The sequence below is a fragment of the Phyllostomus hastatus genome, unplaced genomic scaffold (genome assembly GCF_019186645.2).
Source record: "Phyllostomus hastatus isolate PE091 unplaced genomic scaffold, TTU_PhHast_1.1 phas_scaffold_21, whole genome shotgun sequence".
Taxonomy (NCBI): Eukaryota; Metazoa; Chordata; class Mammalia; order Chiroptera; family Phyllostomidae; genus Phyllostomus; species Phyllostomus hastatus.
In genome coordinates this window covers 31,030,557-31,043,996 of record NW_025334017.1, presented here as the reverse complement: position 1 = coordinate 31,043,996, position 13,440 = coordinate 31,030,557, and the positions used below count along the sequence as shown (strand labels likewise).

General features: G+C 35.9%; 1 protein-coding gene across 3 annotated transcripts in view; it reads left to right on the top strand.

Moving 5' to 3' along the window:
- CSMD3 (CUB and Sushi multiple domains 3) overlaps positions 1 to 13,440 on the top strand; it is an 891,194-nt gene that overhangs the window by 516,168 nt on the left and 361,586 nt on the right. For all 3 annotated transcript variants that reach the window (XM_045861257.1, XM_045861256.1, XM_045861255.1), the window contains 2 exons: positions 10,288 to 10,470; positions 11,986 to 12,312. In XM_045861257.1, the coding sequence (XP_045717213.1) occupies positions 10,288 to 10,470; positions 11,986 to 12,312 (510 nt within the window). The remainder of the gene's footprint in view (positions 1 to 10,287; positions 10,471 to 11,985; positions 12,313 to 13,440) is intronic.

Here is a 13,440-nt window from a genome sequence, read left to right as displayed (position 1 = left end):
TTGGATGCTTCCCATTTGCTGTGTTCAAGGTATATGAAGATAACCTAGAAATGTTTGCTGTTTAAGGAGTCCACAATTAATTAAACTAGTTCAACACTTTCTACTTTTTTCTCTGATATTATTTTCTTCTGTTTTTTTTAGTTACAGAAATAAAATTATTATAGCAATTAACTTTAATATGTCTCTTCTCTTCCATTTGCTGCCTTCTCCAGAATTTTTGAAAAATAATGGAAATCACAGGTGTAATTTTGTGTAAATCTTTTGAGATATACTGTATTCTCAGTTTTGGAGTGGTCTCCACTTAGGGCCTTCTGGCCTATTTTAGAACATTGCAAGGAAAATCTCCTCATTAGGGATGAAATTTACCTGGTGAAAATATTGTCTTTCCTTTTAAAAAAAATTTTTAAGTTTAAAATGTTTAAATGACAGGTGACATACAATATCATATTACTTTGAGATGTATACTATAGTGATTAGACATTTATGAACCTTATGAAATACCCTGATGAGTCTAGTACCCATCTGATGACATACATGGTTATTATAATATTATTGGCTATATTTTCTGTGTTTTACCTTCATCCCTGTAACTATTTTTGTAATTGGCAATTTGTACTTCTTAACCTGTAAAATATCTTTTATATATTATTCAGTATTTTAACTTGTAAGGAGTTATATGATCATTCAATTTCAAAGTTGCAAGGACATAGCTTATAAGAAGTTACAGAATGACATATATATATATATAGATATGATTGACATCGGGTCCTCTTCTGAGAATAGATTTTTAAATGCAGACAGAGTCCCTGGAACCTGAAATACAGAAAATACAATGCAGAAGTGGTTATCATAGTAGCCCCAGAGACCTAAATTATATGAAGGAACCAGATCCAAAAACCTTACCTATCACCAGTGCTTCAAAATGCCTGATTAAATGCTGTGTTTATCTTCTTGAGCAAACACCTAGACCAGTTCATCTAGGATACTTCCCCCAACCCCACCCCACTCCCCAGTGACTAGCTCAGCACATATGGGAGCTTGATGCATGTTTCTTAGATAGAAAAAAGGCACAAGAATAGAGCCAGGGCTTAATTTCATAAAGGTCTATTTTTGTAGCAATGTTATTATTTTTTAAGACAGAAGGCGTATTCTGCTCATTTCCTCTATGTAGTCTTTTTTTAAAATAATAAGATTAGTTGATTTTTCTTACTTGCTTTGTAGATATACCTTCAAATAATTGTAAGTCCTTTTACCATCTGGTACATGCAGTAAGAGCAATAAAGAAGTTTTTGATGGCTGCTGTTAGGCTCCTAGCAGTTACGGTTCTTTCGAAAGAAAAATCCATTTACTTTGGTTACTATTATAGTTAAAAAAATATTGATCTATCCCTGCTTATGAACTGTTTTAAACAGGTAGCTACAGAGATTTAGACAAAAATCTATATTTCACTTTGTTCTTTCATCCAAGGTACTTCAAAGGAAAATGTTTAAAGAATAGAAAGGTTAAGTGAGGTTGCAATTGAACAATGCTATGGAGTCTTCTAAAAAGGTGTGCTTCCCGATATTTTTATTTTTAGTGTTCCATTATTAGACTATACGTTTGAAAGAGCACAGTCATGTCTCTTGATTGACTCTTCATGGTTAGTTCATTTTGCACAAGATTAGTGTGACTGTTTTGTGTAGAGTGTTTATTGGATGTACATCATGAGAATGCTTATCTCTGCTTAGAAGATAGTCAGAGGTCCTTACTATAGCACACAGGGGTATCCCACATCTCTCTAACCTCACCTCACCGCCCTTGCAGCCAACCTTCAGCAGTATGGAGCTACTTGAATTTCTCCAGATACATTTTACACTATCATCTCTTTGGTCAAATTGTTCCCTCTACCTGAAATGTCTGAACCTATCACACACCCTCTCTCCTCCCCAACCACACACATTCCTAAAATCTGCCCAGATTTAGTTTTTGTTTCACTTTGTAGAATCTTTTTTGTCTTTCCATTTCTAAGTAAAATTGTTGATTTTCCTCTCAGGTCTCCCATGTATTTTATTCTAAAACTATATTATTTATAATACTTGTCTTTTCCTGGTAAGCACTAATAGATTAAGTCTTACATCTAAGTTCCCAACATTTAGGACATAGTGCAATTTCAAGACATTTTTTCTTGAGTGGCAATACTAATAGGTGATTGAATGAAAGTAGAAATGGGTAAGGTCACTGTACCTGAAAAAATTGGTAATGAAGCTATCTATAGTTAGCTGGCTATGGTTGATGTCATCAAAGGACATGAGATTTTTATGGTGAAAATGCCCTTGAACATGTATTCCTGGCTATCCAAATCTCAATCAGCCCTCCACCTTGTCCTTCTGTCACAAACACTGTATGGAAACCTCGTCACAAAGTGAAGGCAAGTGCCCACGAGGTTGTTTGAAGGACCTTAAGTATGTAAACACACGGGCTGAGTTTAAGGATGCTACCTCAGAGCAAGTCAGGGAGGAGCCACTTGTCACTGGACATTTCATATTGAAGATTTTCTTTAAATCAGAATACATAGGTAATGCATTTTGCTTCTCAAGTCATCTTGGATTTGAGATTTGTTTTAAAAAGTTTACATTTTGTGACATAAGTGTTATTCAGAGCATACTGGTAGTCTCTCTCTTAAAAATGTGTGCCAAGGAAGTAAAACTGTATCCTTAATGCATCTATCTGGCAGCTCTTAAAGGACTGTGTTTTAAGGGCTGAGATTATGACATGCACCTGTGGTCACTCTTTCTTACACAGTTCTTGGGACACCATGGGTCCTTAGTAAATGATGAACTAAAGTAACTTGATTAAGTGCTTTGAAGTTGGTAAGAATAGCCTTTAGATTCCCTGAACTAAGGTACTTTATTATCATCAGGAAGTGGCTTTGTTTTTGTTACTGCTGTTGTTTATGTTTTTTAATTGACTCCCATCTGTTCCAATTAAGTTGTTTTGAACAATGGAATAAGTTTATATACCACGGAACTACTGTGTTAGCATCAGTTCTCAGTTTTGGAGTTGTTACATTGTGGTTTATTCTGACCTGTTGTGAAATTTCAAGAAATCTGTTGTGAATAATGATTGAGATACCTACTTCTGTGCATTATTTATTTTAATTAAATTAGAAGATACTTAGTATTTTCTCTAAAATTAACCTTAGTCCCACTCTCTTATATTTCAGCATGTTTTCTTGAGAGAGAAATAGTGTACACTTAAAATCGTTTAGTATTATCTTGCATAAAATCCTGGGATACTCATGACCAAAAGTCTGATAATCACTGGGTTGGAGGATTATGCTACACAATAAAAATTCATAGATTTTAAACCTACTGCCTTAGTGCATTTAGGCTATTATAACAGAATACCGCAGACTGGGTAGTTTATACACAATAGAAATTGATTTTTCACAGTGTGAAGCCTGGATGTCCAAGATCAAGGTGCCAGCATGTGACTTTCTGGTGGGAGTTCTTTTCTGGTTCATAGCTGGCACCTTCTCGCTGTGTCCTCACACAGTAGAAAGGGGCAGTGGTTCCCCAGGGGACCTCTTTAGAAAGAGCGCAAATGCCATTTAGGAGGGCTCTGCCCTCCTGACCTAATCACCCCCCACAGGAGCCAACTCCTGTCACTGGAATCTTTGAATTTGGAGGGAACACATCCAGACCATGGCACCTATGAAGTCCAGGGAATTCCTTTGCATCCACAGACATTAACTGTAGGTCCCTCAGTTATCTTCCCCATTTAAGACTTGGGCACTGAGATAGCAATGTATAAATGGTTTGCCATAAATACATAAACACAATTAAAAGAAGAAACTCCAATAATATGTCAGATAACATTATATTTAGAACCAAAGAAAAGCAAATTATTTTTACCACAAATAAGAAGTTCCCAATTCTATTAAATATATTAAGGTATTCAGTAATTTTTAAGGTGAAGTATGATTAAGAATTGAGGTATTTTAGTTTCTTTGTTTTTGAGTGCCTGCATTTGCTACCTCTCAAAAGAGCATATAATTTAAGTACTGATTGTGGGTGGTCTTTTATACTAGCTCTGTGAAATGGTCAAATCTGGGAGTCTTATCTCAAGGTCTATTTATCAGCAGTATAAATTTTGCATATTTTTAATTAAGTGGTTGTACATAATCTGAAGCTTTTAAATGTCAGTGTTTTCATCATGATTTAAAACACTTTACATTTATTATTGCAAACATGTCCTTCATTGCTTTGCCTGGGAAGTTATAGACTTCCTTCTCAAAATATCTTTAAATGTTGACTGTAGTCTCATTTGTCTGAAATGCTTGAAGGTGAGATAGAGTTTAACTCACAAGGTCTTTTCTAGCCGCATGATTCTATATTTCGCAACCTTTGAAAGCCCGTTGCCAAGGTAATGAGATTCCCAAGAGGCTTCTTAACATTAAGAATCAGCAAAACTGCAAGTTTTACAGATCACTTTCTTTTAACCTACACAGTTTCTGTGTGAAGTATTTGAATTACTGTGTCAACTGTTGTCAAGCCAGAGATTGATCAATGGGAATTTCTGTGTCACTTTAAGGCCAGATGTTAGTCTTTGCCTGGAAATCTGATTGAATTTAAAATTAGAGTTTATTACTTTAGGCATCAAGGATCAAAGTTACTTGATCACTACAAAAAAAAATAAAGAAAAAAAATGTTGAAAGAGTCCTGTTGTACAAATTTCAGCCGTTGCCATTTAAACCTACATTTCCACTTTTGTTCTCAACTCACTGCAGGTGAGTCTTCTGGAGTGTTCTGCTTATATTTCCTCTAATCTCCCATTCTCACGTATTTTAGCACCTCTTCCCCAGCTTCTGATTTCTTTGCCTCCGCAGCAAGGAAGAAAAAGAGCAGAACCAGGTGCTATCCCATGGTGCCCACCCTCTGACTCTGAGAATGTATACTCACTTTGTTCCTCCCAAATGTAGTTGCGAGTGGTGCATACTATTTAGCTGATTCCCAAAAGAGGTAACAGTTGTTAAAGGAATCCCAACCTTATTTTATGTTCTAAAAATCAAAATATTGTAAGTAAATGCAATCAAGTGTTAGTAGGAGGTGGAAGATTTCAATGGCGAATTATATTGTGGTCAATAAAGGACACAGCCAGTGTTAAACTCTGGGTGTGTGGGCAGAGCTTGAGGAAATTAACAAGGGTTATACAGTTCCCCTGACTGGTGCTACTGGGGAGCCCTCCCCACCTTCAGGAATGGGAGCATTCCTCTCGGAGGACAGCTGTATGGACAGAGCAGCCTGAAATGAGCTTGGCTTTTGGTAAAGGGCTGCATCCAACCTGTGGTGACCAGGCAGGGGGAAAAATGGGGGAAAAATGGGGGAAAATACCCCTACTGTACTTTTTCTCCTGGCCACCTGTTTCCTGACCACCTGATGCACACTCGGGAAGTCTGGTAGCACAGGAGCCTCGTGTGGGTCCACGTGGGCCAGCCTCTACTCCCATGCTTGGGGGTGGGGGGAAACCAAGGCAGAAAAGTGTGGAGAATCATTCTTGTGGGGTTAATAGAAAATATCCACCACTCAAATCCTGCCATAATAATACAGCTCTAACATTTAAATAATTCAGGAGCTGTGATTGTGTCATTCTATGCTTTTTTAATGTATGTAGTTCTGTATAACTGCATGAATTTTTATGGTTTATATAGTTTACTAATAGAACCACATACTTTTGTATGCTAATTCTTTATTGTTTTCCTTCCTTTTTTGTGTGTTCCACAACTATTATTGAATATTAGGCTCTGAGAGAGCATGTAGTGCTTAAGAACTCGTATTCTGGAACCACTTCATCTGGGTGCGAATCCAGTTTTGCCACTTAAAAGTTGCGTGACTTTAGACAAGTTATCTCCTTGGGACCTTGTAGGGCCATGTCAGCATTTAATGTAATAAGTATTTAGAATTTTGCCTAACATATAAATGATACATAAATGTTTATCACCATGTGTGTAGACATTTGAAATGCAAAGATCAATAAAGCTAACGGGGAGATACAGATGAATGATTAATAATTATAGTAAAATATATGGACCAATGCAAGTATGCCCTAAGGTTTATAAAAGCCCAAAGAAGAGAGGAAGTAACTGCTTGCAAGATTAAGGCAAGCATAAAGCTTTCATGGAAGAGGTACAGGTTTACCTTGGGAGATGCATAAGAATTTCCTCCGATTTTCCATCACGGGAGAACGCCTCCTTTCTAGGCAGAGAACCTGTCACGCCTAAGGGCATGTAGGTGTGAAAGGGAACAGCGAGTGTTTCTACATGCCTGACACTTCGGTAGCTTGTAGCGAAAATGGTGGGAGACAGGACTTGAGAGACAAGAAAAGAATTTGAAGAGATCTGAATAGTTTTCAAATCACTCTGTAGCTGAGCCACACAGAGGTGGAACTAGTGTGTTGAAGTATTCAAGACAAAACACTTAAAAATTAACGTTGCTGTCTTTTCTCTTCCAATACTGGAATCTTCTCTCTTAGTTATCCCAGTACCTGGATCACAATACTCTCTCTGTCATTTCTGCTGAGCAGCATGGAATAGGGGAGCCGGGTGCAGTCACTGGAGTCAGGTGGATGTTGAGTAGAATCTCATTGGAGGTATTTCTACATATGTGACCTTGGTCAGCCTTGCCCAACTTAATTTTTCCATTTGTTAAACTAGAAAAATAGTGCCTTGTCCTCCATGTTCCAATAAGAAATACATGAGTTAAAACAGTAATAATAATTAGCAAACCTCCTTCAAATAGTCACTCGGTAATGACAGCTAATGTTCTTATGTTCCTAGAAATCACATCTATGCTTATACTTTTTAGATAGCTCATTCCCTTACCTTGCTTACTAGTTTTGTGCCCGTGACATCGTTTGTCTCTGATTCCCTAGAAAGCAGGCACTGAGGCAAAGCTTATGGACTAATATTTTATGGCAGGAAGGAAGAAATGCAATTCCAAGACAGTAAAATGAGTTGAGAGGGAGAGAGAGAAAGAGAGAGAGAGAGAAATAACAAGGAAACAGGAGAATCAAACACAGGATGGCGTGTTGCTGAGTGGTAACAGCCTCGAGAAAAACACAGCTGTGTATTGGGTGATGTGGGCTACGTGGACCAGCTCTGCTTTGGAGCCATCTGTTTTGGACGAAGAGGGGTTAACAATTTATCTACCGGTTTCCTTCCCATCTCCTGCTTCTTGGTGGTCCAAGTTCATCCCTCAGACATTTAACTCTCTCAACTTCATAGTAGCTCCTTAGGAAAGCTGTTGAGGAAGATCATGCTTCTGGCAATTCTGTGGGGTCAAATATGGCTACTGGAGCTGCTATAGTTTTTGCCACGACGGGCAAGATAAAGGCGACTATACCAATGGTCACTCCATGCTCCAGACTTGCAGGGGCTGGAGACAACTTGTAGTGTTAGGAGGGAAGCCAAAAGGAATGGTCGTGGTTGTCACTTGTACCATATTTCATTCACTATATGTCAGTTACTAACACTGACCGATAATCAAAGAGAGGAGAATTTAACTCCGCCCCTGAATAGGAAGAACAGTAAAGAATCTGCAGACATGTTTTAAAACCATCACAGAACCATCTGGGAGCAAGATACAAACATAATACTTCATCACTCCCAAATACTTTTTGCATTTCACCAAAATAAAGACTCTCACATAACAACCATCTAAATTAGAAAATATTGATACAACACTACCAAATAATTCACAGATCCCATTCAAATTTCTCTATCCAAGTATGTCTCTTTTTCCTTCCTTGTCAGGATGCAACCCACGTAACTTCATTTCCTTTACTTGTCATGTCGCCTTTATTTCCTTCAGTTTGGATGTGTTTCTCGGTTCTCCCTGTCTGTCACGGTCATGACAGCTATGCAAGTACAAATCCTTCATTCGTAATATGCAGTCTCCCGGCTAACCCGAATCAAGTCATGGTGTGAGGAAGGACAGAGAAGGAAAAACACTTCATATCTTGTCTCACACTGCTCTTCTTCTTCCTACTTGGATACCTTTTCTTCCTCACTCTTCCCCAGTTCACTCAGTTGCATAACTCAAAGATATCTCAAAAGTCACCAATGCTCTGAAACTTTTACTTATTTGCTACTTTCCACATGTAAGAGGTCTTTGCTATGGCTTCTTTGTGCTCTCATTTAAGGATGGAGACTGCATCTTATTTGTTTTTATGTTCTTAGTGCTTAGTATTGGTTTTGATACATTGTAGAAACTAAATAAATGTTTTATAAATTGGTAATTATTGAATGAAAATTCTTCCACAGGAACTTGGTGCAGAAGACTTTGGAATCAGACACTGCTAAACTATGCTATTCACAAGTTGTGTGAAATTGGACAAGTTAGTGTCTTAGCCTCTTTGGGCTGTTGTAACAAAATTACCATAGACTATATGGCTTATAACCAGGAACATCGCAGTCTGGAGACTAGAAAGTCCACGATCAAGGCACAGAATGATTCAGTGTTTGCAGAGAGTTCATTTCCTGGTTCAGAGATGGCTATCTTCTCCCTGTGTCCTCACACTGCAGAAGAGACAAGGGGACTTAAGTCCTTTGTACAAGGACATTATCTCATTCATGAGGGCTCTGCACTCGTTACCTAATAACCTCCCGAAGCGTCACCTCCAAATACTGTCACATTCACATTGGGGGTTAAGTCTCACTATATGAATTGGGGAAGCATATGAATTGAGGGGTAGGCACAAATATTCAGTCTATAATATTACTTCTCTGTCAGTTTTCTCTTCTGTAAATTTGATGACAATAGTTCCCTCATAGGCTAAATGACAATTAAATTACATAGTAAATGTTTTAAAATGTTTTTATAGTACCAGTGCAGTTTCAATGCTCAGTAAGTGATAGTTGACATTATCCACAATTGTTCTTTGTACATATCTCTAGTATAGTGCTCATCTGTTGCACATGAATTATTTGTTCAGATATTAGATTTGTCTCCTGGATAGAAAAGAAGTGTCAAAAACAGTTATATACAATAGGTATATGTTTATTTTACTTACTGCATATTGTTGCTTTTCTGTCTAAGAGAGTATTGCAGCTTCAAAATTATGCCTTTATTTGAAAATATTTCCTTTATTTTAAAGAATGTTGAATTGAAAGAGCAAAGTTAAAAAGTATGGTTTTTAAAGCATAAACACTTTTAATCCTAACCCAACAATGATGAGAAACATTTAAAAGTAATATACAGATCCTTAAGAATAAGAAGAGAAAATCTCAGTTGTTATGAGGCTGTAGGGCATCCCTAAAATAAATAAGCATAAATGAACATATAAAGTTATAAATGAGATCTAGAGGTAAGTTGAGAATTTCATAAATCAATGCCTCCAAAATAAAGACATTTTCAGGTGAAGAAGAATCCGTTCTTTCAAGACAAGAAGCAATTTCAATAAGTAATAAAAGTTTGGAGTCTAGCAACAATATTATTCCACCATGACCTAGCACTGTAATCCCAATATTCCCTGCTCAACACCCTCCCCAAAGCACCTGTCACCTTCTAAAACAAGATGCTTTTTCTGTTGTTTGTTATTTGTAAACCTGCGGAATTCACACTACCAGAGAGCAGAAATCATTGTTTATTCATTGATTTAACTCACATACCTAGAACATAATCTGGCATATCACAGGTGTTCAGATAAATACTTGCTGAATAACTTAAATGATTGAATGATGCTGAACTAAGTGAACTTGATTCAACTACAAAGGAATGTGTTAAAATTCATACTTCAATAGGAAAATAATTTTAGAGGAGATAGAAATGGTAGTCAGATATGTACCTCAAAATTATACCAGATTCAGTCAGCTATTTTTTTGGCAAGTTCTAATACCCAAGGATGCAAATTTTTTTGTTATAAAATCTGCTGTGCAAAACTAGTGAAAGTTAGAAAATCACTAATCTTGTCCCTTGATATTAAACTTGCATCCTTGCACTGGTAAAACCAGTGCAAACACAAAAAGTATAGACCAGTGTTACTGCAACATAGATAAAAATAAAATACCAGTAGCTTTGATGACCTCAGTTTTCCCAAAATGAGAGAAATACACTAATTATTCCCTACAGATCAGTTCATGAGATCAGGTTCAAAAAAGTAGCAAAGGAAAAAAGACACCATTGGATAACATTTTTATATTTTGCTCTGAAATATCTCAACTATAGAAAGTATTTATATATGAACTAAACTGGACTTATGTATCTTAAATGCCTGAAAGCCTTGGAAACTGACTTTAACCTATTTTTATAGAAATTGAAAAAGAAAGCTGTGGCGATCCTGGTACACCTTTATATGGAATCAGAGAAGGCGATGGATTTTCTAATGGTGATGTTTTAAGGTTCGAATGCCAGTTTGGGTTTGAATTAATTGGAGAGAAATCCATTATTTGTCAAGAGAATAACCAATGGTCTGCAAACATACCCATCTGTATCTGTGAGTACCAAATGTTTTGCTTCCAGATAGCATATGTTACCCTGTCCTTGCATATAATTGCTTTTGTAATTAATTGCAAAGAGCTGGAACCATGTAATTATTTTTGAATGAGTAGCACTTTGTGATACTATCTTTAACAAGTGTACTTATGCCAAATTATAAATTTTATTACAGATTTAAATAAAGTTAACATAGTTCACTTGTTAATTGCAAAGTATATATTACATGTGTTCTTGTAACACTTTATGGGTGGCATTTTATACTATATAGATAGCACACTTCTTATGGAAATGATACATCTGAGCTAATTCTAATAGACTCATTTATTTCAACAAGATAGTATATGCTTATATGCAATCAAAAACACTTATATAGTTAAAGCTTATATTCTATGCATGATGTTTTAACTTAGTTTTGCTTGTAATTGCTCACATTAATGCATACTTAAATGTCATTTATTTATATTGCAGAGAATAAAATTCATCGATATTTATGAAATACACTATACTTGGCTTAAAATATATTTCTTCAAATACATTAAAAATTATTTTAACTGCAACAAAATATAATTTATATTATATACTGAGGCACATTTAGGTTCAATTAAATACTGTTTTCATTACCAACAAATACAATTTGCTGGGTATGATTGCAATATTGAAAAGTTTGAATTTTCATTTTGAATATCCACAAATGAAAACATATATGCCAAAAATCATGCCAGTAAAACTGGTTTTCTTGTTTTTAAATATAAGAATTTCCATCTGTATCCAACTTACAATCATAATGCTTTTCATTTGTGAAATCTCACATTTCTTGCAAAGACCTTAGTGCAAACCTCACTTCCATATTTTCCTGGTTTTAAAAAATACTGGCATTTTTCAAGACCTACATTTTATCTGAATTATAAATATGCCAAAAAATACATTTTCCACTTTTGAAAATGTATTTTTCTGGTGGTGGGTGCAGACTTTGATGTGAAAGTTTGCTTGTTTTTCCACTGTTAGCCATCTGTGGCAGCGATTATGAAAGTCAACTCACCTCCTCTTCTGTTACTGACTGTCAGAGCACCCAGCCCATGGCCACCGCAGGAGCGAAACTCAACAACTCACTGCTCTTATGCCCATTTCTATTAATAGTCACATAATATATTGCATCTTCCATTATTTCATGAGCATTATTGCTTTCTATGAAATCTCTAAATATTTCTCTTACAGTATTTTTAAGCACAGGAACAAAAACTGTGTACAATAATGCAAACCTAAGTGTCTAAATAAATTGCTGTTATTGCTCCAGTTATACTTTGGTGCGTATTTAAGCGTATAGTCATCCAAAATATTAGTTGCTTTTTCTAGTACTGAAAAACGGTATTTTTATTTTCTGTCTTATATGATAACTTAAATTGTTAATATTATTTTTAAACTGTAATTGACTATCTAATGGTGGAATATGGCAAAATAAGGTAAAATATGACTTTTGAACATTTATTGTGTTCTATAATCTTATTTTTAACAGTTCCTTGCCTCTCTAACTTTACTGCACCGATGGGAACAGTCCTTTCTCCTGACTATCCAGAAGGGTATGGAAATAATTTAAACTGCATCTGGACAATAATCTCTGATCCCGGGAGTCGCATACACCTTTCCTTTAATGACTTTGATCTGGAATCTCAGTTTGACTTCCTTGCTGTTAAAGATGGAGACTCTCCAGACTCTCCGATTCTTGGAACCTTCACTGGGGCTGAGGTGCCTTCCCATCTGACAAGTAACAGTCATATACTACGGTTGGAATTTCAAGCTGACCACTCAATGTCAGGACGTGGCTTTAACATCACTTATAACAGTAAGTGGATTTTTTCCACTTAACGTGTTTCTACAAAGTACAGTTAGAAAGGAATTCTGGAAAGCAACTCTGTTGTTCCATAGAGAAGGAAACTTCACCAAGTAATACACATGATTGCTCTAGGGGTTTTCACTCCATCCTTGGTTTCCAACCATGTTTTACTCCCTGTTGCTCATTTCTCTTTGTTTTTGAGAGGCCTGATATTAAAGATATATATTTCAAACATCATTATTATATCAGCCAATATATTATCTTATTTTATTAAATCTTGTAAGCATAACCTGGGACCTACTATATATTACATGCTTTGCTTTGTCTTTATGCAAAGATAAAAGGGAGATAGAACTTTCCTTCAAGATATTCATAAACCAAGAGGAGACTGGAGCAAATAATAACAGCACAGAGTTATAATTTCAAAGACAAATCCATGAGGCTAAGAAAGTATCACAAAGAAGGAAATTATTAATTTAGGGACAGTCACCTGCTGAGCTGATTTAGTGAAGCTACCAAGAGGGGAGAATACCTTAGCAATTAAGAAGATCAGCTCTAAAGCCAAACTCTGCAGCTTCAGGTTTTGGTTTTGCCTCATATTTTAGGTTTAATAGCATTGCCTCAGTGTCCTCCATACTGGGTTTCTGTAAGGAGTAAAATAGGTGATGCATGTAAATAATTTAGCATAGAGTATATGGTACCTAATAAATGCTCAGAAAACACCAGCTATTATTGTTTAGTTGGCTTTTGGACCGTTACCTTGACATTTAATAGTATATTATTGTGTTTGTTATATTGTTCTAGATTTGAGATGCCTTCAATGTTACCTAGCTATTGTCATATTGTTGTATTTGAAAAGAATATGATTTTTCCCAAAAAATGGCATCAATATTACCAAAAGATAATTTACATAAAGAAAAAAACAATCTTAGTAAATTAATCTACTTAGATACTAATCCTTCCATTTTTAAAGGTTTTACCTGAAACCATAGATTACTAGTGACTTTTATTGTTTTTCCTTGAAGCTTCCACAATGTTGGATATTGACCAAGTTGACAAGTTAATATTTATGTCATATAAGAATAAGATTTAGTTTTCTACTTTTTAAAAAAGAATTGCACCCCTCCCACATCTCTG